Source organism: Schistocerca cancellata, chromosome 4 (assembly GCF_023864275.1).
Source record: "Schistocerca cancellata isolate TAMUIC-IGC-003103 chromosome 4, iqSchCanc2.1, whole genome shotgun sequence".
In the NCBI taxonomy this organism is placed as follows: Eukaryota; Metazoa; Arthropoda; class Insecta; order Orthoptera; family Acrididae; genus Schistocerca; species Schistocerca cancellata.
In genome coordinates this window covers 677157808-677185773 of record NC_064629.1, presented here as the reverse complement: position 1 = coordinate 677185773, position 27966 = coordinate 677157808, and the positions used below count along the sequence as shown (strand labels likewise).

Below are 27966 nucleotides of genomic sequence, written 5' to 3'. Positions count from 1 at the left end.
GCCACAGAGATTAGTTGAAAAGGAAGGAACATTAGGATTTAATGTGTGCCATGACAAGATTAATAGAGATAGAAAACATATTAGGACTGGACAAAGATGAAGCAGGAAATGGGATTACTGAAGGAACAATCCAGGCATTTACCAGAAGTCATTTAGGAGAAGCATGGAAAACCTAAATCGGTATAGAGAGACAGACATTTGAAACCTGTGCATTTTTATTGCAAGTCATTTAAATTCACTTTTCTAAAAAGTTTACCTGCTCCATTTTACTATAGAGTCTACAATATAATTACAAGCCATAGTTTCTGGTTAAATCACAATGGTCAAACGATACTATACACCACGTTGTACATTTAAGTAATGGTTATAAATTTTCTTCACAATACACAATAGAAAACACCACTCTGATATTTTTTAATGTTTTCTGCTTTTCCTGTTCTTTTCTGCTTCTTTGTTCTGTTTTCTTTCTCAGTGATCTGACTCCAGCTTCCTCATTTCAGATTCCTTATAAGTTTCTTCCCTGAGGGTTTATGTATCACTGCATTCACTTACAGGCCCTGAATCATCAGTTTTCCATTTAAAGTGACACTGGGTGATGCTTTATAGTTGACCAATTTCATAACCACACTCTTGTTTTATATCACTTCAACCACGTGAAGGAGATTTACTCTGAGAATTTACTTTGTAATTTTTAATGTCTCTCTGCTGATTACTCTCTATGTCATTAATTATGTTTAAAACACACACACATACACATACAAACATATTGAACTATATTCTGAGACACACAGTTGGCCAAAGCCTTGGACACAAACACTACTCTATAGTGTGATTAGTTGAAGCAAACATTCACTGAACATTTCAGCTTTTTAAAAGTTAGGCAGTCACTCAGGCCATAGGTACACTTATCTGACTTATATGATTGATCAAAAATATATTCAATCACCAAAATTCATCATCCTGTTTTTCACTAGCCTTTCCAATGAGTTCCCTGTTAGGCCTTGTTCATTCACATCTATAAATACACTGGCATAACGTAACACTGACATTAACACACACAAAATGCACTAAGTCTCTTTTTTAGTTATGTGGTTTTTCATTATACTTCCCAGCAATCAACTATTTCAGATGATTTTGTGATAACTGTACTTCGAGTTACTTCAAAAACTGGACATACTTCCAACCAATTGCAAGCTTAATATGGGTTCTAGTGGATAACTAGAAATCTTGGCTCACTGATATGATATACTTGATTCCAGAAACATAATGAAACAGTTTTCCACACAGTACAGTACTGTGTCTCAGTTACACTACACACAAACATTTTTTCTCTTTTACCACTGCATAATAAATTTAACAACATGAGATATGTTCAGATGCTGACTGGAAGAAACACCAAAGTGAAACTTGACTATGAATAACTACAATTAATGCAGGCTGATAATTGTACACTCATTTTCTACACACAGAACAACATCTAATGGGTTTCATTTACAATGGTCTAGTCCTGAACAAATAAAAGTAGAAGAAGCAAAATGCATACAGTGATACATGTCAAATTTCACTTCCTCCTAGGTAGTTACTTGCATCATACACCATGCACATAAAATGTTTCATTTGATGCTACTGTTAGGACAGTCAACACGTAAAAAAATTACCTTTTTTAACTTACTTCTACATTAAAAAGAGTGTTGGACAGATAAACATCTCATTCACTGTTGCTCTCACATTTGATGTAGGCAAGCTTGTTGGTCAAAATGGTAAACACAGGGACCAGCTAAAACTATAGCTCCATGTTCCACACACAGAGCTATTTAAGTTTTGGAAGAAATACAGAAAGAGTAACATCCATAACATACAATTACATTCACACACACAATATTTCAATCTACAAAAATGGTAGGATTTGTGAAATAAAATAATTATTTTCTTCAAGCCTCTTATGGACTCATTGACACTGGAGAGATTTTCAAGGCACCATTATTATCAGTTTACCAAGAGAGATTGCATTCCTCCAATGAGTCACATTTAATGTGCTTCTCTAGTCAGTGAGGCACAGCAGAAGTTTTGGAAGATTACAAACTTTGTACTGAAACAGATCAAGACACCATCAGCTCACTTTCAACACAGCCTTCAGATCCTCAGGTAGTGTACACATGATCTCAGACATTCTGTACCGCAGCTGTTCTTGTACATCATCACTTAGAGGAAGATCATTCGCTTTGCACTGTTCTAGCTTCTGGCGAATCCTCAAGATCATATCAACAATTTCCACTTCTTGTCTGCCTTTCACCCACATCTTCAGATCCTAAAAACATTGATCACATATTTTGTGTAACACATTTCATTTACTAATACGAGGGCTATCCACAAAGTACATTACGTTTTGGAATTAAAAATAAATAAAGTATTGGAAATTTTTTTATTATATACAGATGAAAGCCACACTTAAATACTAGTTTTCTACATAGTTGCCATTTAAATTAAGGTACTTATTGTAGCGATGGACGAGCTTGGAAATTCCTTCATCTTAAAATTCGGCTGCCTGCGCCTTCAACCACGTGGTTACCTCTTCTTGAAGCTGTGCGTCGTCATCAAAACGCTGCATAGCCAACCACTTCTTCATTGCTGGGAATAAGTGGAAGTTGCTCGGTGCCAGGTCGGGACTGTATGGCAGATGAGGAAACAAATCCCACTTAAAAGATTCGAGAACTTCACGAGTAGCATTTGCCGTGTGGGCCCGGGCGTTGTCGTGAATCAGCAAGATCTTTGAGCCCAACTTTCCCCTTGTTTTGTATTGCTCTTCTGAGGTTGTGCAGAGTTTGGCAATACCTTTGAGAGTTTATTGTAGTGCCTCTTTCCAGGAAATCCACAAAAATCACACCTTTTCTGTCCCAAAAGAGGTAACTACGTGGTTGAAGGTGCAGGTGGCCGAATTTTACGACGAAGGAATTTCCAAGCTCGTCCATCGCTACAATAAGTGCCTTAGTTTAAATGGCAACTATGTAGAAAAGTAGTATTTAAGTGTGGCTTTCATCTGTATATAATAAAAAAATTTCCAGTACTTTATTTATTTTTAATTCCAAAACGTAATGTACTTTGTGGATAGCCCTCATATAAACATACACTCAAATATTTCAGTTTAACACAGCATCAGCAGAAGAGTTAAATAATATACTATTTGTTACTTCATGGCAATGGAAAGTTTTGGTAGAATGTAAATCATTTAGAAGTAAGGGTGATGACTTTCACTGGGTTTTAAAAATATTAGTTGTGATCTACATGTTATCTTTCACACGTGTCATTACTGAATTTCACACAGTCAAATTTTACATTTCCCAATAATATATGAAGAATTTGTTTAATCTCATCCCATTACCAGACTAATCATTAGAGTATTTTCCAAATGTTTGTGCACAATGAAACTGAAATTTTGGCATTCTAGGGCACAATACATTAGTGTAGGAGTTTTACTTTGCTGCCTATGAAGACACATGGAACTTTTAAATAGTAATAACAAATGGGTAGAGTTTCATCTTCCACATCACATCACTCTATAATTCATAAAACTTCTGTACTATTGCCCATTAAGTCCCCATTCTCCCTTACCTCTCTAGACTGCCATCATTCAAGACCAAAATCCAAGATATAAAATTAAGGGTGTAACATAATAGCAGTGGAAAGAACCTCAGACATCAACTGAAGTTACTTAACCAAAAATTATTACTTATTACATAAACTACATATCACTTTCATGAGAATATAAAGGCTAGCTGTAACATCGATAAAGAATAAAGAGTGACTGTGTAGCCAAGGCAACATAATTTCAAATGGTAAATTCTTATATTTAAATTTATTTTCCTCTTTTTATCTCTACTGGTCAGCTTCCTGTCTGGAAATTAGCATATGTAAAAATATGACTGTGAATTTCGCAACAATTCATAATTACACTTTACAAAACATTATGGTAAAAAAAACCAACTCTAAAACCTGAAACTGAAAAAAATGTATTTTTTAACAATGCCTATAGATGGAACAAACATTTTTCTTTCATGAAATCTCAATATAAAGATCAAACTGAAGTAAAAATATTTATAAAAGAAGACACACCACCTCACCCTATACCAAACTTCAGGCAAATGATGACTTGCAAATAATTTTCAGCTGTAAGATGTGTCATGTTGATGATAGACAATGAAAACCCCGTAACTCCATCTGTCTGCGAAAACATCATAATTCCAATAATCATTAACTCTATTACCAAAGAGAGGTTCAAAAGTGCATGGATTTCTCTAATCTGTCAATAACTAAGCTTCTACTAAACAGTTATGCATGTAGTTACTTTAGCTGGATCACTTTATATTTGGTTACGAAACCATTTTGCTTCTCCTTTAAAATGCAACAAAATGGAGTTACAGGATTTTTGTTGCCTACCATTGATATATGAAATCGTCATTGGAACTGTAATCATTTTAAAATACCAGATTTCCAACAAAATGTGATACAAATATATATAAAATAACACACAAAATATGCAGGATGAGGGAAACTGGGAGTGTAACATAAACAGAACCCACATTTTTCACAACATAAAATACGATAGGGCAAGGCATTTGATTGAAGATCCAAAAACAAAGAAGGGATATAATCAAAGAAAGCAGATATATCAGCTGAACAATATTTTAATAACACTGAATAATACAATGCACAGAAGCACTGCAATACTTACACGAAGTCTCTGTGAAAACAGAGAAGATGCAATACATGGAAAGAAAGAACAACCACCAAGCCATGTACACGAAATATGGAAAGGTTAACAGAGTGGAAAAATTCAAATATCTTGGGGAATATATACAAATAGGAGGATCAAACAAAGCATCTAACATACCAAGAACAGAAAAACTGGACACACTAAAATGAAAGAAATATTTCAAGACAGGATCAATTCAAGCACTACAGTACAGTTGTACTACCAGAAGCACTCTACGCATCAGAAATGACCACAGCTGGAGCATCAGGCATCACAGAGACAGAAAAAACAGAACATAAAATCCACAGAAAAATTTTTGGAGCTCTGCAAGGAGATGGTATATGGATGAAAAGACCATTCAAAGAATTATGTTAACACACAGACAGGATCGCAGACATGATTACAACATGCCAACTAATATTCTATGAACACATACATAGAATGAAAAACAACAGACTCACAAAGAGGATTTTTGATGCAGTAAACAGTTCAATAAAAAAAATTGGCTTTGAGAAATAGAAGAAGACCTACAACAAGCAGACATCAGTACTTAAATGACAAATGAAAGAGAGAAATTCAGAAACAAAATTATTAACATGAAATTTGAAGTAAGGCAAAGGAAGAAAATAGGCAAAATATGGACAGAGCAAAGGAAACAGGAACACATCCACAGAATGAAGAGGTCTTGGGAACAGAAAAAGAAGAAGGAAACAAAGAAAAAAATGAATAATGATTTAACATTCAAGTTTATCACTGTCATGGAGACAAAAATGTGTAATAATGATAATGATGATGATAATAATAATAAATAATACAACTAAAATCAGTTGAAGTTAAAGTTAACCAGGTATTTTAGTTATTCAAAAACAGTAAAAAGGTTTTAAGGATGATAGGAATAGGTAGGAAATAGAATTACTGTTTAGGAAATCAACATTTTATGCATAAAACTGCTTGTAAGGCTAGCAATTCTTGACCATATAATGGAAAAAAACACTGTTGAGTTTAAAACTGTATGAAGTGCTGCTGGTAAACCTTTCAGGATGTGAGCTCGTGGTCCAAGGAACTGTTCCATACCTGACATTTCATCCAGGAATGCGCTGGACATCTTCAGAGGTACTCCTCTGCTGAGTCTTGCCGGGAGAGTTTCTTGGACCATGACCTTACCAGCAGCTATGTCATCCAGTCATGAAAGCCTTCATTCTATGTATGAAGTGCATCAATAATGATATAAAAGGAGTCCAATATTTGCAAGGCCACAGAAATAGATAAATATAATGTGCATCGACAGTTCTGATACAGAAATAGAAGACTGTATAAAAACATTGCAGAATAAAGCCTGATTAATGCCAAAAGTATGTAAATAAAGTTCAACTTTGATTCAAAATTTAAAAAAAGTTAATCAGGTGGTGACACTCAAGAACAGTTAGCAGTACTCAGAGCGGCTGTCACAAATAGACTTATACTTCAGTGCACAGAGCTATCATTCAGTCCAGGAGAGAGCAGTATTATATGCTTTGATATGCTCAGCCAAAAATTATTCCTAGTAAGGACTATATGGAATCTCAAATTGGATATCTCAGGACAGGGTTCCAAAGAATGGCTATGGTGTATGTGATGTTAAGATAGTGCTCTTCAACTAACATAAAACAATCTATCTATGGAATTGTTCACTGCAAAATAATATATAGCAAAATAGGCCTAATCCTTGTCAGACAAAGGGTTATCAAACTGACTTGGTACATTAGGCAGCTTCTGCACACAGCTACAGACAATAATCACCATCAAAATACACGTAATTTATACTACTCTTAGACACTGAGATAGCAGCAACATTGGACAATCCATGTGCAGTGTATCAGAGTGCTGTGTAGAACAGTAATGGAACACTGGCAACACAACCAAAATAACTGACAATTTAGCTAAATAAATATGCAAATACATCTACATCTACATGACTACTCTCAAAATCACACTTATGTGGTAGACATAGGGTTCATTGAACCACCTCCAGTCTATATCTATACTATACCACTCTCAAACAGTGCATGGGAAGTGAACACTCAAATGTTTCTGTGCAAGCTCTGATTCTCTCATTTTTTTATGATGATCATGCATTGCTGTGGAGGTGGATGTCAACAAAATATTTTTGTAAGCAGAAGAGAAAGCTGGTAACTGAAATTTCATGAGAAAAGTTCTCACCGCAATGAAAGCCACAATGATTGCCACCCCAACTTGCATATCATACTGGTGAAACTCTCTTCATTATTTTGTGATAATAAAAACAAGCTACCCTTCTTTGAACTTTTTTGACACACTCTATCAATCCTAGCTGGTAATGATCTCACACCACAGAGCAATGCTCTTGCAGTTGAAAGACAATCATGGTGCAGATAGTCTCTTTAGTTGATCACTTCCACCTTCTTAGTATTCTGCCAATAAAATGCAGTCTCTGGTTCACCTTCCCCACAACATTTTCTATGTAATCATTCCAATTTAAGTTGCTTTTAACTGTAATCCCTCAGCATTCAGCTCAATTGTCTGCCTTGAAACTCACATGATTTGCTGTGTAACTGATATTTAAGGAATTCATTTTAGTACTCATGTGAATGACCTCAAGTTTTTATTGTTTACAGTTAATTGCCACTTTTTGCACCATATAGGTATGTTGTCAAAATTATTTTGCAATTGGTTTTGATCTTCTGATGACTTTACTAGACAGTAAACAACAGTATCATTTGCAAAAGATCTAAGAGGAGCTGCTCAGACTGTCTCCCAAATTGTTCAGACAGATCGGGAACAGCAGAGGGTCTATAACACTTTCTTGTGGAATGCCAGAGATAACTTCTGATTTTCTTGATTAACTTCTATCAATTAATATGAACTGAGTCCTTTCTGACAGGAAATCTTGAATGTAGTTGCACAACTGAGATGATACTCCATAGGCTTAAATTTGATTAGAAGCCACTTGTGAGAAATGATGTCAAAAGTCTTCTGGAAATCTAGAAACATGGTATCAATTGGAGATATCCTGTTGATAGCACTCATTACTTTGTGTGACTAAAAAGCTAGTTGTGTTTCACAAGAACAATATCTTCTGAATCTATGCTGGCTATTTGTCAATGGATCATTTTCTTCAAGGTAATTAACAATGTTTGAACACAGCACATGTCCCAAAATACTGCAGCAAACTGACATGAGTGAGGTGGGTTTGTAATTCAGTGGATTACTTCTATTTCGTTTCTCATATATTGGTGTGATCTATGCAACTTTCCAATCCTCAAATATGAATCTTTCATTGAGCAAGCAGCTGTATGTATATGATTGATAAGTATGGAGTTGTTCTATCAGCGTACTCTGAAATGAATGTGACTTGTATATAAGTTGAAGTCTGTACTAAAATTAAAGTTTCTGTAGAACATTACCAATCTTCAAGATTTTGTGTTTTTTTTAAAGTACAACAACAATAAAGAAACAAACTGTAATACAGAAAAGAAAGTGAAAATGTATGCTAGCATCCCCTATCTGGGACTCATCTCACAAAAAATTGCTAACATGTTGTAAAAAAAAAAAAAATCACAACTGCTTTCTCCACTAATAATAAGCTGAGATATTTACCATCCCACAACATACATACAGACAACAAAAAATACTTTAACTGGGGAGTATATAAGAATTAATGTGCTAGCTGTATTTCTTTTAGTGTATTTCTTTTAGTGTATTTCTTTTAGTGTATTTCTTTTAGTCAGTTTTGTCTTCAAAGGAATACCAGTTGTAGGTAAGGATATAGGTACTCATTGTTAAAAGAATGGAGGTGATACATTTAGGGTCAGCTGAACATTGGGGCAGGTGGTATTCAATGTAGGCAACATGTCAGGCAATGGAAATGATGGTGTATGAGGAAAGTGGTATAAACAGTGACATAGATGTGTTGGTAAAGAAACAAGAACTATGAAAAGCTGGTAGAGGAAGTCATTCATAGTAAGTAGCCCCAGTGGGGCAACCTCGGTGGTTGGGCATGTGAATTTCAAAAAACATACAGGGTGAAGCGAAATTCATACACTCGGGCTTTGCAGCGCAACAGCTCACATGCCAGCGATAAAAAAATGTCTGTCGCAAAATTTCGTCCGAAGAGTACATCCAGCAGAGAAAGGACATTAAGGAGTGGCAATCTGGCAACACTGTAATCACATGTATGGTAACTACCTCTGACAGCACATATTAGATATGCTGTACAGTTGGTGCTGTGGATAGAGTTTCGGGTTAGCATGCACGAGGTCGATGGTTTGATCCTGTGGTGCACATTTTTTTATTTGCTAATTTCTTTCTGACATTTCGTACTGTAATACATGCCATTTCTTAGTTCACATGTTTCATAAATTTACAACATTTTGTAATGCTGACAAATAAGAAGTAGAGAGTTGAAACAAATGACTTGTCAAAGGAGAGAGTAACTACAAAAACAATATCAATTTTGAGATGCTAAAGATGATAGCACTGTACAATAACACGACATCTACTTGTCATTTCTATTACGTATAATATGAGCACTCAGATGTTGCACATTAGCAACCAGTGACAATAATAATGTCCATATTAATGACAGCATGGCCTTCACAACAAAATACGTTGTCCTCAGAACAACAGATGCTCAAAGTGACCTCCCTGCACACCCAAATATAGCGCAACCTGTCGGATCATACAGCTCTGGACCATTCGCAGCAAAGCTGCATGAACACATTCTACCCATTCTTCCACACTCATCAGCAAAGTAGAGTACACGTGTGCCTTCAGGTGTCCCCACAGGAAGACATCCGGGGGAGTTATGTCAGGTAAACACAGTGGCCATACAACTGGACATCCATGTCCAAGCCATTTCCCCAGAAATTTTCTGTCCAAATACTGTCGCACATTAATTCCAGAGTGTGGAGGTGCACTATCATGTTGGAAGCATATCCTCTGGCGAACATGTAGTAGAATGTCTTTCAGCACATCAGGCAGATAGTTTGAGAGGAATGCATGATACCTTTGTGCAGTCAACCGGCCAGGCAACATGTAGGGGCCCAAACACCTGTTACCCAATATTCTGGCCCAGACATTGATATCATAGCAAGCTTGATATCCATGGTCGCGGCATTGTGCCTATTGAAGACATCCTCACAACTGAATACTGCTTCATCCGACCATATGACAGAGTTCACGAAGTCATTGTTGGCTTCCTGTTGTTGTTGGAATCATTCACAGAATTGCATCCGCTGATGGCAATCTGCAGGATGCAGGTGTTGCATCAAATCATAATGATAGAGGTGCAGTCCATGCTCGTGCAGCACGTTAATTAACGTGGATTGCAAGATACGCAGCTGCCTTGCTACGCTGTGTATACTTTGCTGAGGTTCTTGATGTATGACCTCCAAAATAGCTTCCTCAGTAGATGGAGTATGGTAAGTCTGTGGATGACCTCTGTCATGTAATGATGGAAGGAGAGAACCTGACTCATGAAGGCGCAGCTCCAGACGATGAAACACTTTTTATCTAGATGGCGTCGACGAGGATATCTAGCAGCATATTCACGAAAAGCAACAGCAGCCTGGTTATCAGATGCACCCAGGACCAGAAGCATATACATATATTCATTGTTTGTTTATGCCATATGTCTGTCCCACTGGTTTAGAGGTTTACAATGAGAAAATTCGATAGGTGTACGCATGTACATTGGAGTATGTCATGGGCACGTTACTCCGCTCACAACTAGTCCCTGTCTTGTGGGCAGCACACACAATATAAACATGCTGTTAGTCCTGCACAGTGTTCCACATAATGTGCATTATTCTTCTGACAGATATTGTTCTGCATGATTCATCCTGACACCGCTAATTGTGAAATGTTTGGTTTAGAATTAATGTGATGTTTCCACAATTCCATTGATAGTATAGTAATAATAATAATAATAATAATAATAATAATAATAATAATAGTAATAGTAATAATAATGCATTGAGATACATATTAAACAGCATGCAGTTACCAGACTCAATGTTGGAAGGCATAATTAGTGGGACCCCGGTGATAACACATACAAATAGTAACCAAGTTTGGACATAATTCGCAAAGCACGTTGCTAGTCCTGGTGGTAATGTAAGGCCCTAACAAAATGTACTGGACCTGAACGAGGCAAGGATAATAGTCAGTACTAATCTATGGGACCATTGGAGGGGGTAGACAGAAACCAGGTTTCGCATGTAGTAGATGAAGTGGTTCGAATAAATTCACACCCGCGACATGGAAAGGGCTTCTTTCAAAGCTGACCAATCTTCCATTCCTACGATTGTAGTTTGTAAGTGCAAATGTTTTCTAGAGGACCTGCTGCAATCCCTGTTGACAGTTAAGATGTTCAGATACCGTACCATCTGGACTACATTTACCAAATAAAAAACATATGCCTCAATCCAGGATCGAACCATCGACCTCCTGCATGCTAACCCAAAACTCTACCCACTGCACCAACTGTGCAGCAGAATTAATACCTGCATGCAGAGGTAATTACCATACATGTGGTTACAGTGTTGCCAGATTACCACTCTTTAATACCCTTTTGCTGCAGGGTGTGCTTGCTGGACCAAATTTTGAGAGAGACATTTTTTTTATCACTGGCATGTGAGAAGCACACTGCGGAGCCCGAGTGCGTGAATATTGCTTCACCCTGTATAAAATATGGGCTTACATATAAAAGCAGAATCATCATCTAACCTACCAACTTTGGAACAGTCACTGCATAGCAATCTACCTGAGTATTATCATGAACCAGTTATCCACCCAGCTGGCCACTGCCAAATTATATTTGCAGCCAAGAGGCACCTAGACTATACACTTGTACGACATGCTGTTAAGCAAATTTTTTAATGCCTGCTTCACAACCAGTGTCACTTGGATCCTACCCTATCCCTTTCTCCATTCTTCAAATCAATACATAATTTCAAGGATGACACAAGTAGATGTGGGACCTTTCCCTCCAAGATATAATTCATGCCCCCAACCCTATTGCTCTCAACTTCATTAGTTCCTTTCCTTCCCTGGGCTCTGCCCCCAATAAGGGGTGGGGGTAGTGAGAAGGATCTATATGGCATAGTTCATGAAGCACTTGCTGAAGTCACCTACTTCTTGCTGAGCAGCAATTGTCAGCCAGTTGGGCTAGTTGGTCCTCGGACACAGTTTGGCAGTGCCATTCAGCAACAGTAAGATAACCTAATTCGACGGTTGAGGTCCTCACACCAACCCCTGGTGATTTTCTACTCTTCCTTCAGACACTAAATTTTCACTCCTTACTCCATGCAGATCCTTGTTGCATTATATTACTACTGTTTCTCCTTGTGATCCGCTATAATAACACTGATTCACTGTGTAGATTTAGCCATCTGTCCACTGTGCACCTACGTCTTTCACACTCACATGATTTATCCTACTATCTTCTCCTGCAGTTTTTCCACCTCTCCATCCCACGCCCCTAGCATCTTCTCATGACACTCTCCAGTTCAGACTGCAGTGTGCCTCAGTTGGTTCATATAACTGAAAAAAGTGAGTAGCTGTGTGGACAAGTTTCTGTCTGTTAGATCGCTGACTTCATCTAAAAAGCTCAGCTCATAACCATTCTTTTGAGAATGAAAACATGGTCCAAGTAGACTGTATTCTGCTTATTATCCATACAACTGAGGAATTTCAATCTTGGGTCATTTTCGAGCGCAGATAATAAACAGAAAACAGTCTACTTGAACCACGTTTCCATTCTCAAAACACAATGAGGCTGTGGTCGCCCCAAAAATAAAATTTTTAAAAGTTTACTAGATATGAAATGGAGTAAAATTACATACTATCAGTGGACATTTACAAAAATAGTAAAGTTGAATGAATATATCTGATTCAACAAGAAATGCCTACGGTCTGCAGTCATCCTTTGGTGCTTGAAAATGACCCACAGTTAAAATTGCCAATTGCATAGAAAATAAACAGAATACAGCTACTTAGATAACATTTTCATTCCCAAAATATGTTAAGGGTGTGGACTCCCACAAAAATAAAATTTTACATAGTAACCATTCTTTTCCATATGCCTGTTTGTTTCTTAATACCACTTCTATTGGTGAATTGTGACCTATTCTCATACAGATGTTTCCAATTCACCCTGGATCTCCATTGATTTATGTTAAGAGGTTCATTTAATTTTAAAATTATATAAATTTTGCACTTATTTACTCAATGATATACTAATCATATTACTATAAAGATTGAAGAAAATTTTGTAGGATACTCTTCCCACATCTAAGAAAGCTTACTGACACATTTCTAGGATTTCCAAATTAATAATCAGAAAACAGCAACTTTTATTCCTGTCACTTTGACACAACTAGCATTTCATGGCAGCACTAGAAATATAATGTTGAGATACTGCTGGAGTACAGAATTTTTAAATTACGGTGTACTTACCACACGAAAAAGATATATATGTAAAATAACTCCCACTCGTAATTCATTACATTACTTACATCTTGACATACAAAGAGTGAAGCAATTGAGCAGCATATACTGCTTTTTAAATATTTGTGCAGAGCCATTACTTACAATACTTATAAATTTATTTAAGCCACAAGCAGGGTTTTGGTGGATTATACAAAGTAGAGCATTGAGAGCTGATGTGACTGTGGTGTCTGGGGTCACTGTAAGGGTGGAAATGATTATAAAACAGTCTGAAAGGAAACATGGGAAGATTAGGGATTAGTATCTTGATAAAGATGAGGTCATTCCAGACAGAGTGCGGCCTTCAGTAGGACAAGGAAGGAGAGAGGAAGTCTACCATTTCCTCTTCAAAGGAACCACCATGCAATTAACAGAAAACATCCAGTAATTTGCAAAACCCATATAAAACCAAAATCTTCATTTCCAGTTGGGAATTTGAATGTAGCTGCTCCTCAATGCAGGTCTGGTGTCTTAACCACATGACATGTGATAATAGGCTGGAAAAGAGGGAATGTGAGTAAAACCCATACACCTGTGGCAAGAAGCATTTGACGACTATTATTGCACCTCATCAAAAATGAAAAGCAAGCAAAAAACAACCACTTAGATACAGATACATTAGACAAAAAATAGCTGGTAGAAGAGCCACTGGGGGAGATCACTGTTATTGTGGTTAATGGAGAGAAGTAGTACAACACTGCCTCTTCAACATTTCTTGCATTAATTGTGCAAAGGAAGTGCAGTTAAGACATACAAATGCTATTTTTAAAGTTAACATTCTTTGGGAGCCCAAGGATCGCATTCCATGCACTGTGCCCAGTTCTCTCTGTTAGTCAGCACTATACCGATTATACTATCAACTACAGGAGTCATGCCACACAATATCCACCAGTACATCAACGCAATACAGCTACATCCAAACGTATATATACAACTACAGAAATCTGTAATTATTGATACATGTTCAATAACCCGAAAGTTCCTAAATACAATGTAACATATACCGTACAGTTAAAAGGAAGTCATGCTTGATGAAGGTCCGCGTCACTTTCCATTTTTAACCAGACCTAAGGTCTGAGAAAAATAGAAATAATAATAATAATCTCTCCACTTCGTCTTCAGGCCACGAGTGGCCTACCGGGACCATCCAACCGCCATGTCATCCTCATGAAGGATGCGGATAGAAGGGGCGTGGGGTCAGCACACTGGTCTCCCGGTCGTTATGGTGGTATTCTTGACCGAAGTTGCTACTAATCAGTCGAGTAGCTCCTCAATTGGCATCAGGAGGCTGAGTGCACCCCGAAAAATGGCAACAGCGCATGGTGGCCTGAATGGTCATCCACCATCCAAGTGCCGACCACGCCTGACAGCGCTTAACTTCGGTGATCTCACGGGAATCAGTGTATCCACTGCAGCAAGGCCGACAATAATAATAATAATAATAATAATAATAATAATAATAATAATAATCTCTTCCTGACTGCCTCTCCAACATTTCTTGCATTAATTGTGCAAAAGAAGTGCAGTTAGGACACACAAATGCTATTTTTAAAGTTAACATTCTTTCGGAGCCCAAGGATCGCATTCCATGTACTGTGCCCAGTTCTCTCTGTTAGTCTTCACAGAAATGACCACTGCAAAATATGCACTCAGTGTCTTCTCCTTCAGATTGCACAACTGACGCATTGTCCTCAATTGAATCTGTATCCGACTATGGATGACTGGAAGATTATTTCCTACATTCTTCTCTTTTTATTTGTCATAAATAAAATTTTTGCATCTCCTTTGATTCTGCTACAGCTCTCATCTCCTTGAATTGTTTTAAATGTTCCTCATATGGAGATAACGTTAGTTACTTAACAGATTCATAATATGCTGATTTTACTAGAGCTGGTGGCTCTTGGTGTTGCTTGCAGATTTTGGGAGCTGGCGAGATACCAATTGGACTCACATTTACTCTGTTGTTTGCATCTTCTATGTCAAATTCCTGGTGTATTGCAAAGTTATTGCCTCTAAGTATATGCCTGTTACATTGAAAGAGTACCATTTTCCAGAGGCCATTTATAACATTTTCTATTGTTACTGCTCTCAAGTAGTCCACACCAAATAATCTCCTAATAAAAAATGAGGCTGCTTCTTAACCTGGGTTATTTGCCCATCAAGTTTCTATTTCTTGGGGATAGTGCATTTTAAACAGTCTCATAAATTCCATACAAGAGACTGTATTTTATGAATGGATTGGGTGATAAACATATAATGTGCATGTGGTTTTATCTTGCTTTGTCTACCAAGTTAAAGTCTGCCACCGTAGCCGGGTGGACAGCATGCCAGCTTGTCATGCTGGGGACCCAGGTTCGATTCCCAGTTGGGTTAGGGATTTTCTCCGCTCAGGGACTGGGTGTTTGTGTCGTCATCATCATCATTTCATCCTCATTGATGCACAAGCCGCCAAAGTGATGTCACCTCAAAAGATTTGCACCAAGCGATCAGATCTACCCACCGGGAGGCCCTTGCCACATGATATTTCATTTATCACCTTAAAGTCGATATGATGCACATCAAGTATTAGCACAACCATATCATCATCAGATAGCTTCACAAAGTTCACAAAATTGTTAGGCCACTTAGTGAAAGTATGAGTCTGACCAAAGCTACTAGGGTAGCAAGATAAAGTTACCCTAACATGAGACACCATGTCCTAATATGCAATATTGTCATGTATTATGCTACCCTGGTATCATACATTAGAAATACATAATTTTGCACTAAAAACTTAGCCTCACAATTATGCTGCTGGACTTGAAGGACAATTCATTATAGTGGGAGAAAGAGTAGTTTTGAAGAATATAATGATATGAATATAGTTGCAACAACTACTCAGCTTCAGATATTAAAGCACTATAAGTGCACACACTCAAAACACTTAAAATTCAACATGTATACAATCATGGTCTCTCGACACTATCCGGCTTTCTAACAGTTTTATTGTCACTACCCTGCAACTCGGGCAATAGGTTCTGACTCCTCCCAACAAAGCTGAGAACTCACTTTAGTCAGCATCTAGCTTTTTCACATTATCAAACTCTCCCATAATAGGCACTTATGCTCTATATTCAAAATAATTACCAATAATGAATATATTTTATGAAAATTTAAAAATAATGTCAAATCAGAACATAAAAAGTGATTTTCTCAAATTTAATTCTTTTTGCAGTAAGACAAAGAGTAGTGCATTCAGTTATCTGATGTCTGCAGTTTCATACCCGCAGACCACTGAGATCATTGAGTTCTATTTTACATGAGATTTATGGAGAAAGAAACCATACTTTTCTGCTGGAAAACCATATTGTGCACTTGTCCTGTCAACTGGATGGTCGTGCAATTTTATACCTGCTTCTCTTTTTCGGATCATTGTACATGTCTGACAGAATTTAAACACCTTACTCAGACCTATTACAGTAAATAGATGGACTTACATTTCTCAGCATACTTGTAAATTGACTTGAACAAAATCTATGTGCTCATCACTACGCATTTATTCTCTCTTACTGAATTTCATCTTAATGGCTATTTCTGCTGCACTTACTTTCCCATTCTCTCTGCAACTCCTATGAATATTTTTATGTGTACAAATAAAACTTTTTTTGGCAACTTAGTTTGGACCTGATTGGTTTTGAAATTGAGTGTGACAGTAAATTTTAATATTCCCGAATAAAACGGAAAAAGGATTGCTGTTGAGCTTGGTGCTAACATTTGAGTGTTTAATTTGATAAAAAGTACATCATTTCCATTTTCAGGAATTAAGGTTAAGGTTTAGCAGCCCATTAACGCCAAGGTCATTAGATGGATGGAGAAGCAAATTGGTTGTGCCCTTTCAAAGGAACCATCCTGGATTTTGCCAGCAATGACTTAGGGAAATCACAGAAAACCTAAATCTAGATGGCTGAATGTGGATTTGAACCATCATCCTCCCGAACTTGTGTCCAGTCATTTTCAGTTTCCTTTGTGTGAAAGAAATGAACAAATATTTGATTAGTTACTCACTCCTACGTTTCAAATATGATCTTTGTAAAAGATAAAATTTTGTTGGAAGGATGATTAGTTTAAAATTCACGGCCTAAAAATATTCTCTCACTCCTACAAAACAAATGCCCATAAAATAACTTGGGTGAATTTTGTTTGAAATTTAGTCAGTTTTGTGTTACAGATTTTGTTAGCTCATACAATTATAACTCTTTTAAAGAGTACAAATGATATACACCAGTGTCGTACTCATCAGGATGACAGAAGCTACCACAGAAAGTCTATTGGCACCTTCCACAGTCGGAACATAAAAAAAAATATAATGGCCACATAGCAGAACCAAACTCTTGTTTGAGTGATGAGCAGGCACTTTGACTGTGAGCTGCTTGCACAGCAATGCTTACACTTCCTTCACACTGCATCTAGCGCTGCTAGTCAAATCACTACGTATTTTGTTATCACTGTCAATGTCTTATGCTTCTGTGTATTATTTTTCATTGGTATTAATTTCCATAGTGGTCTATAGTAGGTCTCATTGGTATGATAAAATGTTGGTGTCACAATGAAACATGGGCATTAATGAGGGAAAGTGTTGCTGTAAATTGTGATGTGGCTGTACATCCTGAGAATGCCCTTAAGAATACTTAGCTGTTTTATACATGAACAGTTTTGTTTTGTCAACTGTATACATGACTACCCTGCAATTCACACTTAAGTGTTTGGCAGAAGGTTTGTACAATTACTTTCAGACTATTTCTTAACTATTCCACTCTTGAATGACGTGGAAAAAGATGAACACCTATATCTTTCTGTGAGAACTCTGATGTGTCTTATTTTATTATGATGATCCCAATGTTGATGGCAATCAACAAAATATTCTGGCATTATAGAAGAAAGTTGGTGATTAAAATTTCATGATAAGATTTCTCCATAACAAAAAATACCTTTGTTTTCATCCAAAAGTGCTTGTTCTATCCATGACACTCTCTCCCTTATTACCCAGAAAAAAATGCTGCTCTGGCACATCAGTACATATTTGCGAGTTTCAGAAGTGCAGTCAAACAATGACGTAAGACCTAGCCAGTAGGTATTAAGAAATTCATTGGGTAGCACTGATGTCAAGCATTATTGGCAACAGAACAAAAAACTCTGGAAGCAAATGATATTCAGCTCACAGATGACAGTACTAGAATTTGGCCATTAAATTCCACAAATTCTTCCTAACAGTAGTTAAAAACACAGGAAGAAAAAATAGTCTATCAAAGTCACAGCCACTTCATTCACTTAGACAGACATTGCATATCCCACCACCAGACATCAGTTGTATCAAAGCATCTTCAGAGGAATCAAAAAATCATTAGATCACTAAAAATCAGTAGCACTTCTGGCTATTTTGATATCAACCAAAGTACTAAGAATCTGTGTTGACTTGGTACCATCCTCTTGAATTACCTTTGTAACCAGTAAGACAAGTCATTGAGTATTTGATGTAGTAACACCCATTTATAAAAATGGAGATAGGTAACTGACCTCTCATTATAGACCCACATTCCACCTCCCTGAGAATAACCTTTTAACAGCAGCACAGTCTGCCAGGAATAACACTAAATTCAAAGTGGGGAAACATTTAGCACAACATTCCACAGATAGAGCCACCTCAGCCTTCAGATTAGCTCGAAAACTTGTGACTCCCATGTCACATAGTAGCAGCCGAGAGGTGCAACAGGGGAAGAGCCCCTGATAGACATCTGGCACAATGAGCCTCAGAGTGCCCACTGTGTTCATAGTGCTCATAAGACTCGTTAATATTCAAATGCTGTTTGTCACAGTGCTGTGAATATGAAGGATGGTTTTCTATAAAAGTTATGAGATTGGACATACATTCTGCTAGATAGATCCAACATAAGACAGGGTATTTTCACCGAGGATAATTTGTAGCTACTAGTTGTTTAATTTTATTGGAAATTTACACCATTTAATGTCAGATGAACAAAATGTTCAAGCCAGTGTTATCAGATTTTCTTGAATTTTCCTTATTTACTCATACCATCATTTGAAATGAGAATGTCAAAGTTTATTTTCACACCTCTTGTGCACATATGGTAATGATGCTGTGATGTCAATTCAAGTTTGTTTGCATTCTTTGAACTTAATGATGATGATTTTGAATTGAAATGTTATGAAATATAGTTTTAATCTAAAAGTACAGTCAACAAACATATACATATACTAAAAATCATATTTAGAAAAATTATACTGCAAAACCTGTTTGTTATTTCCATTCAGATTAATTGAAAGACTTAATAAACATATTAGCAATTTAATCCTTTCAGCAATTAAAAATATATTCAGTTTTTTTTAACTTATGTATTATAGTAAAACTAGAATTTCTGTGTTTTGGCGAAGAAAAAATATTATTTCAACCTGTTTATTATTCTGAAATACTAGTAACGATTTATACATTTAAATTTTGTAATTTATACTGAAGAACTGTTCAACTTTTGATTGAAATCACCAAACTAACTATGTTAAACAATGTAAACAGCTATGTTCCGATTGTGAGAATGTATATAAACCTCGGTGCCAACAGTCATACTGGGGCAGTTTTAGATTATGATTTTGTGAGAGTCAATTTGATAACAGATTCTGAGACATTACTGCATCAGATTTTCAGTCATGTGTGACGTTATGTTGTGATGCAATAAAAGTATTGTAAAACAGATGTGTGTGTTTTGGCTGCATACTTTAGGAGAAGATTGATTACAGCACAGATTGCCAGGCTAAATGGAGACTCCAGGATCTAATTTTCAGGTGGAGCAAGCTGCAGTGAACATAGACCCCAAATAATCACATCAAGCATCTAAAATGTGATCGGAATAATCAGCATGATATTTTCATCTTTGCTCTTTTCTTGCCCTTGTAATCAAACAGTTGGGTGGTGGGCACTTCCAATTGACTTTGCCAGTATATAGACAGCTGATATTGGTCCATAGAAAGTAAATTATTTGTCTGAAGAATTAGATAAAAACAGAAACTGAATAGTATTAGAAAAGCAATGGATCTTTCCAAATAGTGTTTTTCTCCTAATCTACAGATATAAAACAATCTAGGGGTGGTGGCCAAAATTATCAGTGTGAGGAGATTAACATAGGTCATAATTTGTTGTTAGTATATGTTACAGAAGTGGGCAGCAGGGTCTGCTTCTACCTGTTAGTGTATAACAAATTTCTGAAGGCTCTCTTTCCTTCAAGATGAGAGTTATGGAACTCAATGCATGAATGAAAGAGTGAATGAATGAATGAATCAATCAATCAATCAACAAATCGATCAATCATTAAAAATATGTGTGTGGTGAAAACAAGAATAGATTTAAATAGCTAGCACAGTTATGGAACTAGAAGATGTATCACACCACCACTTCATACCACTACATACAAATGAGCTGGAATGTTCTGAAAAAGTATTATGCTGAACTCTACAGTCTATACGTATCTCCATAAGTAATACGGCTGATATCAACCTGCAGATGCCAATGCAAGTATGACTATTTGTAACAGCATATCAAAAAACTGCACCACAACAACCATTCAATATGTATTTTGTTAATGGTAGTAAAGTGTAGTGACACAGAAGGCTCATTTGTAAGAAACTGACAGAAATAAAATGATATTTTTCTTGTTTATTTCAGAGAGCTAAGAACAAATACCTTATCAGCAGACATCCATGTAAGAAAAGTGTCTGCAATTCATACAACTGTGATCTTGATGAAATTTTGCAGACTTTACCTTCAAGACAAGGGGTAGCTCATAGTCTACATAACGTTTCATAAACTGACTTGAAACATATATGTATGTAATGTACAAAAGGGAAAGGTTGTTACTAAAAATCTCTTAAAGTTCTTGGCCTATTTACTTCAAATTTTTACGCAATCCCTTAATGAATATTTGGGAGGATATAGGATATCTTTTTTTTAATACATGCAATACACACACATATAATCACAAAGGAGAAATGTTGTTAGCAAACATCTCGGAAAGTACTTGAGTAGTTTACTTCAAAGATCTTGGCTGATATACATCAAAATTTATGCATTCAGATGAATCAATGAAAAAAAAAAAAATATGAAAAGTTGAATGCCTAACAAATGAAATATATCATAATAAACTGACTGTACTTCTCATCACAAGAATAAATTACAGTGGTAAAAGCTGTCTTGGAGATAGTATCATCAGACATCACTAGATCACAGGATGAGTGGAAGCTCAAGAATTTGACAGACACACAATTTCAAACTCTTATTCATTGATTAGTTTCCATTGTTACATATGACATACACCCTATAAGACATTTTTGTCTGTGTTTTACAGTCATTTTTATTATTAAAATCAACAGTGCCACACAAACACTAAGAAACATCATGGATTTAGTACTGACAAAAATCACTAGGTCATGGCAAGATCAAGAGATCTAACAGAACATGGCATTTCCCAACTGTGACATAAACTGTTTGAATAGTTTGAGTCTTGCTCAGAGACAGCGCTACTCAAAAGAGTGAAAACTGAGTTGAAACAATCGAAGACAAATTCTCCAAAAACACAATGGAATACTTATCACCAAATGTAACAACAAGTGGTACAATTAATCATATTTATAAACTTCGCAAATATTTGCTTGAAGAAATAAATTAAAAATACTAATAGAAAATTAGTTACTATCAAAGATTATCAGAAATATCAAAGTCCTGTTTATCAAATACTGATGACAAAGCACAAGTGAATTTTCTCCAGAAGCAAAAGTTTTAAAGTGATTTACATCACCACTTCTTATTTGACTATTGCTTGGTGTGGTCATTAGGAAGTGTGGGTGTTAGCTTGGATTAATGTGTATCAGCTATGCCAGATTGCTTTCGTCATGCTAATTTTTAGCAGTGCTAATTTATTTATATAAGCTAGAACAACAAGAATATAAGTTTAGTTAAGGTAGGTATCAGTTCATACCTATCAAAATGCCACCAACGAAAAGAAGGTATATTGGTCTGAAAAAACCCTGCAGCTAAAAGACAAACACATGCATTGGAAAAACATGAGTGATGAGAACTTTGTCTACACCATGAGCATATTAGGGCTTCTACATATAGGGCACGCGCAACTTATAAGGAGGGAGGGAGGGAGGGAGAGAGAGAGAGAGAGAGAGAGAGAGAGAAGATATTAACCATTACAGGAAATGCCAGACACTACAGCTAGTATCTAATAATATTTACTCACAGCACGTGATAATGCTTGAAGTTGCAGCGCTTGTAGTTTCTGACTCACTTCTCGATGTCGCATATTATACCAGCCATTGAAATTTGGTGAGCGGAAGAACCGGCGATACAGGCCTACCCAGTCTCCTTTGATGATGGAGGTAAGTTGAGGTCCTGAAGTCCCAAGGGTTGCCAGAAACTCTTCCTGGTTGAAAGGTCTTGGTGTGGGTGCAGCCTGCAAAATAGCAACATACAATAACATTAAATAAAAGCATTGCACATCATAATTTACAGGAAATCTGGCATATATTTTTCCTTTGAAACAACAAAGAGCTGTATTACATCTGAACAAAACACTGACCAAGGGGTATAAAGTCTTCCTGTTTTATTATCAATCACACATTATGTGTCCTGTATTCCAAATACAACATTAAAGTCAGGACAACAAAGCTATTTTGAAGCTTGATGTTGCGAGGTATAGTTCATCACATTTCATAACCATAAAAGAGAATTTCAGAGTGAAAATCAGTAGTGGCAGATGTAAACAAAATAACAATCTGTGTTTCAAAAAAAAAAATATTCTGAATGTTGGATTGCATCATGATGTGATAAAATCACCAATACTTCAGTTACTACTGCAGGCAGCCTTCATAACGTATTATCACATTGTGACTGAAGCACACACGCAAAATAATTTTGTTGGAATGAACTCTGGTTATGAAGGCCTTCACTGCTGTACAACAATTCAGGGCATTTGTTTTAAATTCGAATAACTAGATATTTTGAAAAATATACATCATATGGAAAAAAAGTTTCAGGTGAAAAGTTAATATTTTTAAAGCAGGCATCTGTGCTAAAACTACCATCCCCAAACCCTCCCACTGACCTATGGGGGAGGGAGGGCCAACTTTTTATTTTTAAATGTGAACCACCCAGTTTTATTGCAGATTTAAATTCAACACAAAAAAATATGTAGGGTTTATCTGAAACATTATTTTTTCCATTTGTTGCAGTTGGTGCTGTAATCAGCGTGAGAGTTACAGCGGTTGGATGGAAGAACACACTGAAATCAACTGCCCTAATGGTGAGGTCAAAGGGGCTCACCAAAATCAGACACCACAATGTTATGGAAACACTCAGAAACCAACCCCGAAGGGAACAGAAAACTATGTTAGATTAAAAGTCACTTATTTGTCAGACTTCCAAATGTCTAAATGTGAAAGTTTTACTGTGGAACCAAATTGCAAAACTAAATTAAATTTTCAACAATAATATAAACTATTTACAACAAAAAGTTTATTTTTTTTATCAAAAATGTGATGTAGAATCAAATGAGTTGGTTCTTAATTGCAAAAACCAGAAAAATTTAATTTTATTGATTACAGCATTGTCTACCACAAATGGAATAGAAGTTTTGGGTAAACCTTAGGCATGTTTTTCGTGTATAATTTAAATCTGCAATAAAAATGGTTCTTAACACATTGTTACACCACATGAAAGATGCTTTACATAGGGATAGAAAATGTCATGATTTTTCAGTGATTACAGCACTGTCACTATCAGCACTGTCACTATCAGAAAATGTCTAACAAAGCATAACACAGATTCATTTGTAGCTACTGAATTATAAATACACACATAATAAAATTGCTGAAGTTGACAAAAAATGATTTAAACTCCTTCCATATGGTCTACTGCAACAGAACTTCCTGCCATTTTCATAAGACTGTTAATGGATGCTGGGTTGCTCCAGTAAGGCCTTTTATAAAGCAAGCTTGGGGACTGTGCTCTTGTCACCCAGTTACTGATGCTTCATCACAAGGTTCTTATTCTACTTCATGCTGCACCTTCATTACCTCATATGTACAGTCCCATACCTCCAAAATGTATACACTACTGGAAATTAAAATTGCTACACCAAGAAGAAATGCAGATGATAAACGGGTACTCATTGCACAAATATATTATAATAGAACTGACATGTGATTACATTTTCACGCAATTTGGGTGCATAGATACTGAGAAATCAGTACCCAGAACAACCACCTCTGGCCATAATAACGGTCTAGATACACCTGGGCATTGAGTCAAACACAGCTTGGATGGCGTGTACAGGTACAGCTGCCCATGCAGCTTCAACACGATACCACAGTTCATCAAGAGTAGTGACTGGGGTATTGTGACGAGCCAGTTGCTCGGCCACCATTGACCAGACGTTTTCAATTGGTGAGAGATCTGGAGAATGTGCTGGCCAGGGCAGCAGTCGGACATTTTCTGTATCCAGAAGGGCCCGTACAAGACCTGCAACATGAGGTCGTGCATTATCCTGCTGAAATGTAGGGTTTCACAGGGATCGAATGAAGGGTAGAGCCACGGATCGTAACACATCTGAAATGTAACATCCACTGTTCAAAGTGCCGTCAATTCGAACAAGAGGTGACCGAGACGTCTAACCAATGGCACTCCATACCATCACGCCGGGTGATACGCCAGTATGGTGATGATGAATACATGCTTCCAATGTGCATTCACCGCGATGTCGCCAAACACGGATGCGACCATCATGATGCTGTAAACAGAACCTGGATTCATCCGAAAAAAATGAGGTTTTGCCATTCGTGCACCCAGGTTCGTCGTTGAGTACAGCATCGCAGGCGATCCTGTCTGTGATGCAGAGTCAAGGGTAACCGCAGCCACGGTCTCCGAGCTGATAGTCCATGCTGCTGCCAACGTCGTCGAACTGTTCGTGCAGATGGTTGTTGTCTTGCAAACGTCCCCATCTGTTGACTCAGGGATCGAGACGTGGCTGCATGATCCATTACAACCATGCGGATAAGGTACCTGTCATCTCAACTGCTAGTGATACGAGTCCATTGGAATCCCGCACGGCATTCCGTATTACCCTCCTGAATCCACCGATTCCATATTCTGCTAACAGTCATTGGATCTCGACCAACACAAGCAGCAATGTCCCGATATGATAAACTGCAATCGCGATAGGCTACAATCCAACCTTTATCAAAAGTCGGAAACATGATGGTATGCATTTCTTCTCCTTACATGAGGCATCACAACGTTTCACCAGGCAACGCAAATCAACTGCTGTTTGTGTATGAGAAATCAGTTGGAAACTTTCCTCATGTCAGCATGTTGTAGGTGTCGCCACCGGCGCCAACCTTGTGTGAATGCTCTGAAAAGCTGATCATTTGCATATCACAGCATCTTCTTCCTCTCGGTTAAATTTCGCATCTGTAGCATGTCATCTTCATGGTGTAGCAATTTTAATGGTCAGTAGTGTAATTAACTACTGTTGTATACCAGTTTCCTTTCAGGTCAGATTTTTACTGCTTCTTTAAGTTGGCAGCCCCAAAAGAAAGATGTCATTCAGAATAATTTCATTTTTTATAGGCTGTGGCGTGGCTGGCTTCCAAGCTAACTTGGTGGATTGGTGGAGTACAGTATTGTTTTTATAGACTCTCTACTTAATTGTGCATTCTGTCTCTTCAATATATACTTAGGCACAGTGTCAGGGGATATGGTAAAATCATGCCTTGCAGAGGCCTAGATTGTGTTTCACAGGCCTAAATAAAGAAGAGGTCTTAATTGGTGAGTAGAGAACACAATTGATGTATTGCATTAGGATCATGCCAGTCTTATTTGGCACAGTTCCCATGGAAGATGAATACTGTTGCCTGTGGGTAGGAGTGCCACAGAGTATAAGACGATACTCAAATGAGCCATCCTGCATTCATTAGTAGTTACTTGAAGATTACAGCTAGTCTCATTGCCAAAAATTGCAGAACCAATGACACAAACCAGCAGAAGAAGTATTTAAATTATAAATTCAAGAGGATCTTTGAGTAAAGAAAAACAGGAATCTAAATACACAGGGTTCATTTCCTATATCTATTGCAAGAAATTGTGCATAAAGGAACAAGTCAACAATATTACAGCAACAGACAGTGCACATCCAAAATCTAATCTAGATAAACAACATTTAGATGTAAGAGGAAGATATGGTTACTCACCTTGAAAGGAGATATATTTTTCTGAAGTGGCATGAGGCTGGCCATATATCTCTCTAAAGGGATCATGAAACTTTGTGTAACTTCAAGAAGATGCCTTTTAAGCAAAGCTGTTTGTACCTCCCCTGGTCGTTTTGTCTGAATACCTTTCATAAGTTTCTTCAGAATCAACTTATCTTTGTGGAGAAATGGTCGATAGTGGGTATAAACACCAGGCTTTGAATCCAGCATCTTTATATTGCCACCTTTCTTCAACTTGTGTTTCTGCACAGTCTCTAAGTAAAGAAAGTTAAAACATTTATTGTACTCAGAGAAATACTGAAGAAATATTTTAAACATACTGTACCAGAGAGAGAGAGAGAGAGAGAAACATTTCAATTAATTCTATGGACATTTATCTCACAGTTTTAATCATTACAGTGGTTGCTTCTGTCAGGACCACAATACCAAAGAGTAGTCATATTCAGTTTTATAAGAAAATAGAACTTCCACTTTGGCTATCAAATAATTGATAAACAAGTACACAAGTTTTCTTTTAAATGCCTCAGCATTACGGGCAAAACATTGGCATGCATATTAGTGAACAGCTTTGATAGGGACAGTCACTTAGGAAGCATAAAAATTTCAGTGAGTGCTACATTTATCTTTCACATGTAAAGCTTTGGAATAACCCAAATGAGACCAGGCAGGTATTTTACAACTTAATACTCACATCACATGAATAGGGAGGGATAATCTCAAACTGATACCTGGTTAAATTGTAGAGTTTTACTGTATACTTTACATCTCAGTCTTTAATGCTCATAATATCCAATTAACGATAGAGTTTGACTACACACAAAGAGTATCATAATTTGTATCTAAAAGAATGCTTGTGTCTCCACAGTGTATGGGTTACCCATTAACAGGATCATGCTAACACATAAAAATATGTATGTTAATGACTGCCAACTTATTTATTTAATTTATCAGAAAAAATACATCATGTAATCAGAAAAATGTACAGATAATTTCAGTCTGGTATTACAAGCATTGCCAGATTTATACAAACAGATGCACATAGTAGCACACATTTTAAATGCTGTGTGGCCAATATTTAGCCACTTTACAGGCTTCATGAGTAGCTGCCGACAGTTCTTTTAGGAAGCATGTAGTTGGTCACAGCTTGCAGATATGGAGACGACCAATAGTTTGCTCTCCTCTAAGTATGCACAGAGCAGAGTCACCAGAAAATCCCCACTTCTTCAGGTTGTTCTTACACTTGTCAACTCCAGATCATAGCCTGTTGTCCATATCGGCTATTTTTCTTCTTGTTGTCTCAGTTACACCAGGAATTTAGTCTGAATGCTGAATGTTGTTCAGGGAGTTTCTGTACTATAGAGGAAATTTAATCTTGATTTGAGTTGGGCAGTTGCTGATGA

General features: G+C 36.9%; 1 protein-coding gene across 1 annotated transcript in view; it reads right to left on the bottom strand.

Annotated features, from left to right (window-relative positions):
* Positions 1-209: 209 nt before the first annotated feature.
* LOC126184916 (protein DENND6B) overlaps positions 210-27966 on the bottom strand; it is a 214860-nt gene continuing 187103 nt past the window's right edge. Inside the window, exons 6-8 of the mRNA XM_049927582.1 lie at positions 26549-26820; positions 22543-22755; positions 210-2308 (exon numbers count right to left, since the gene is read on the bottom strand). Of these exons, the coding sequence (XP_049783539.1) occupies positions 2111-2308; positions 22543-22755; positions 26549-26820 (683 nt within the window). The 3' untranslated portion in view covers positions 210-2110. The remainder of the gene's footprint in view (positions 2309-22542; positions 22756-26548; positions 26821-27966) is intronic.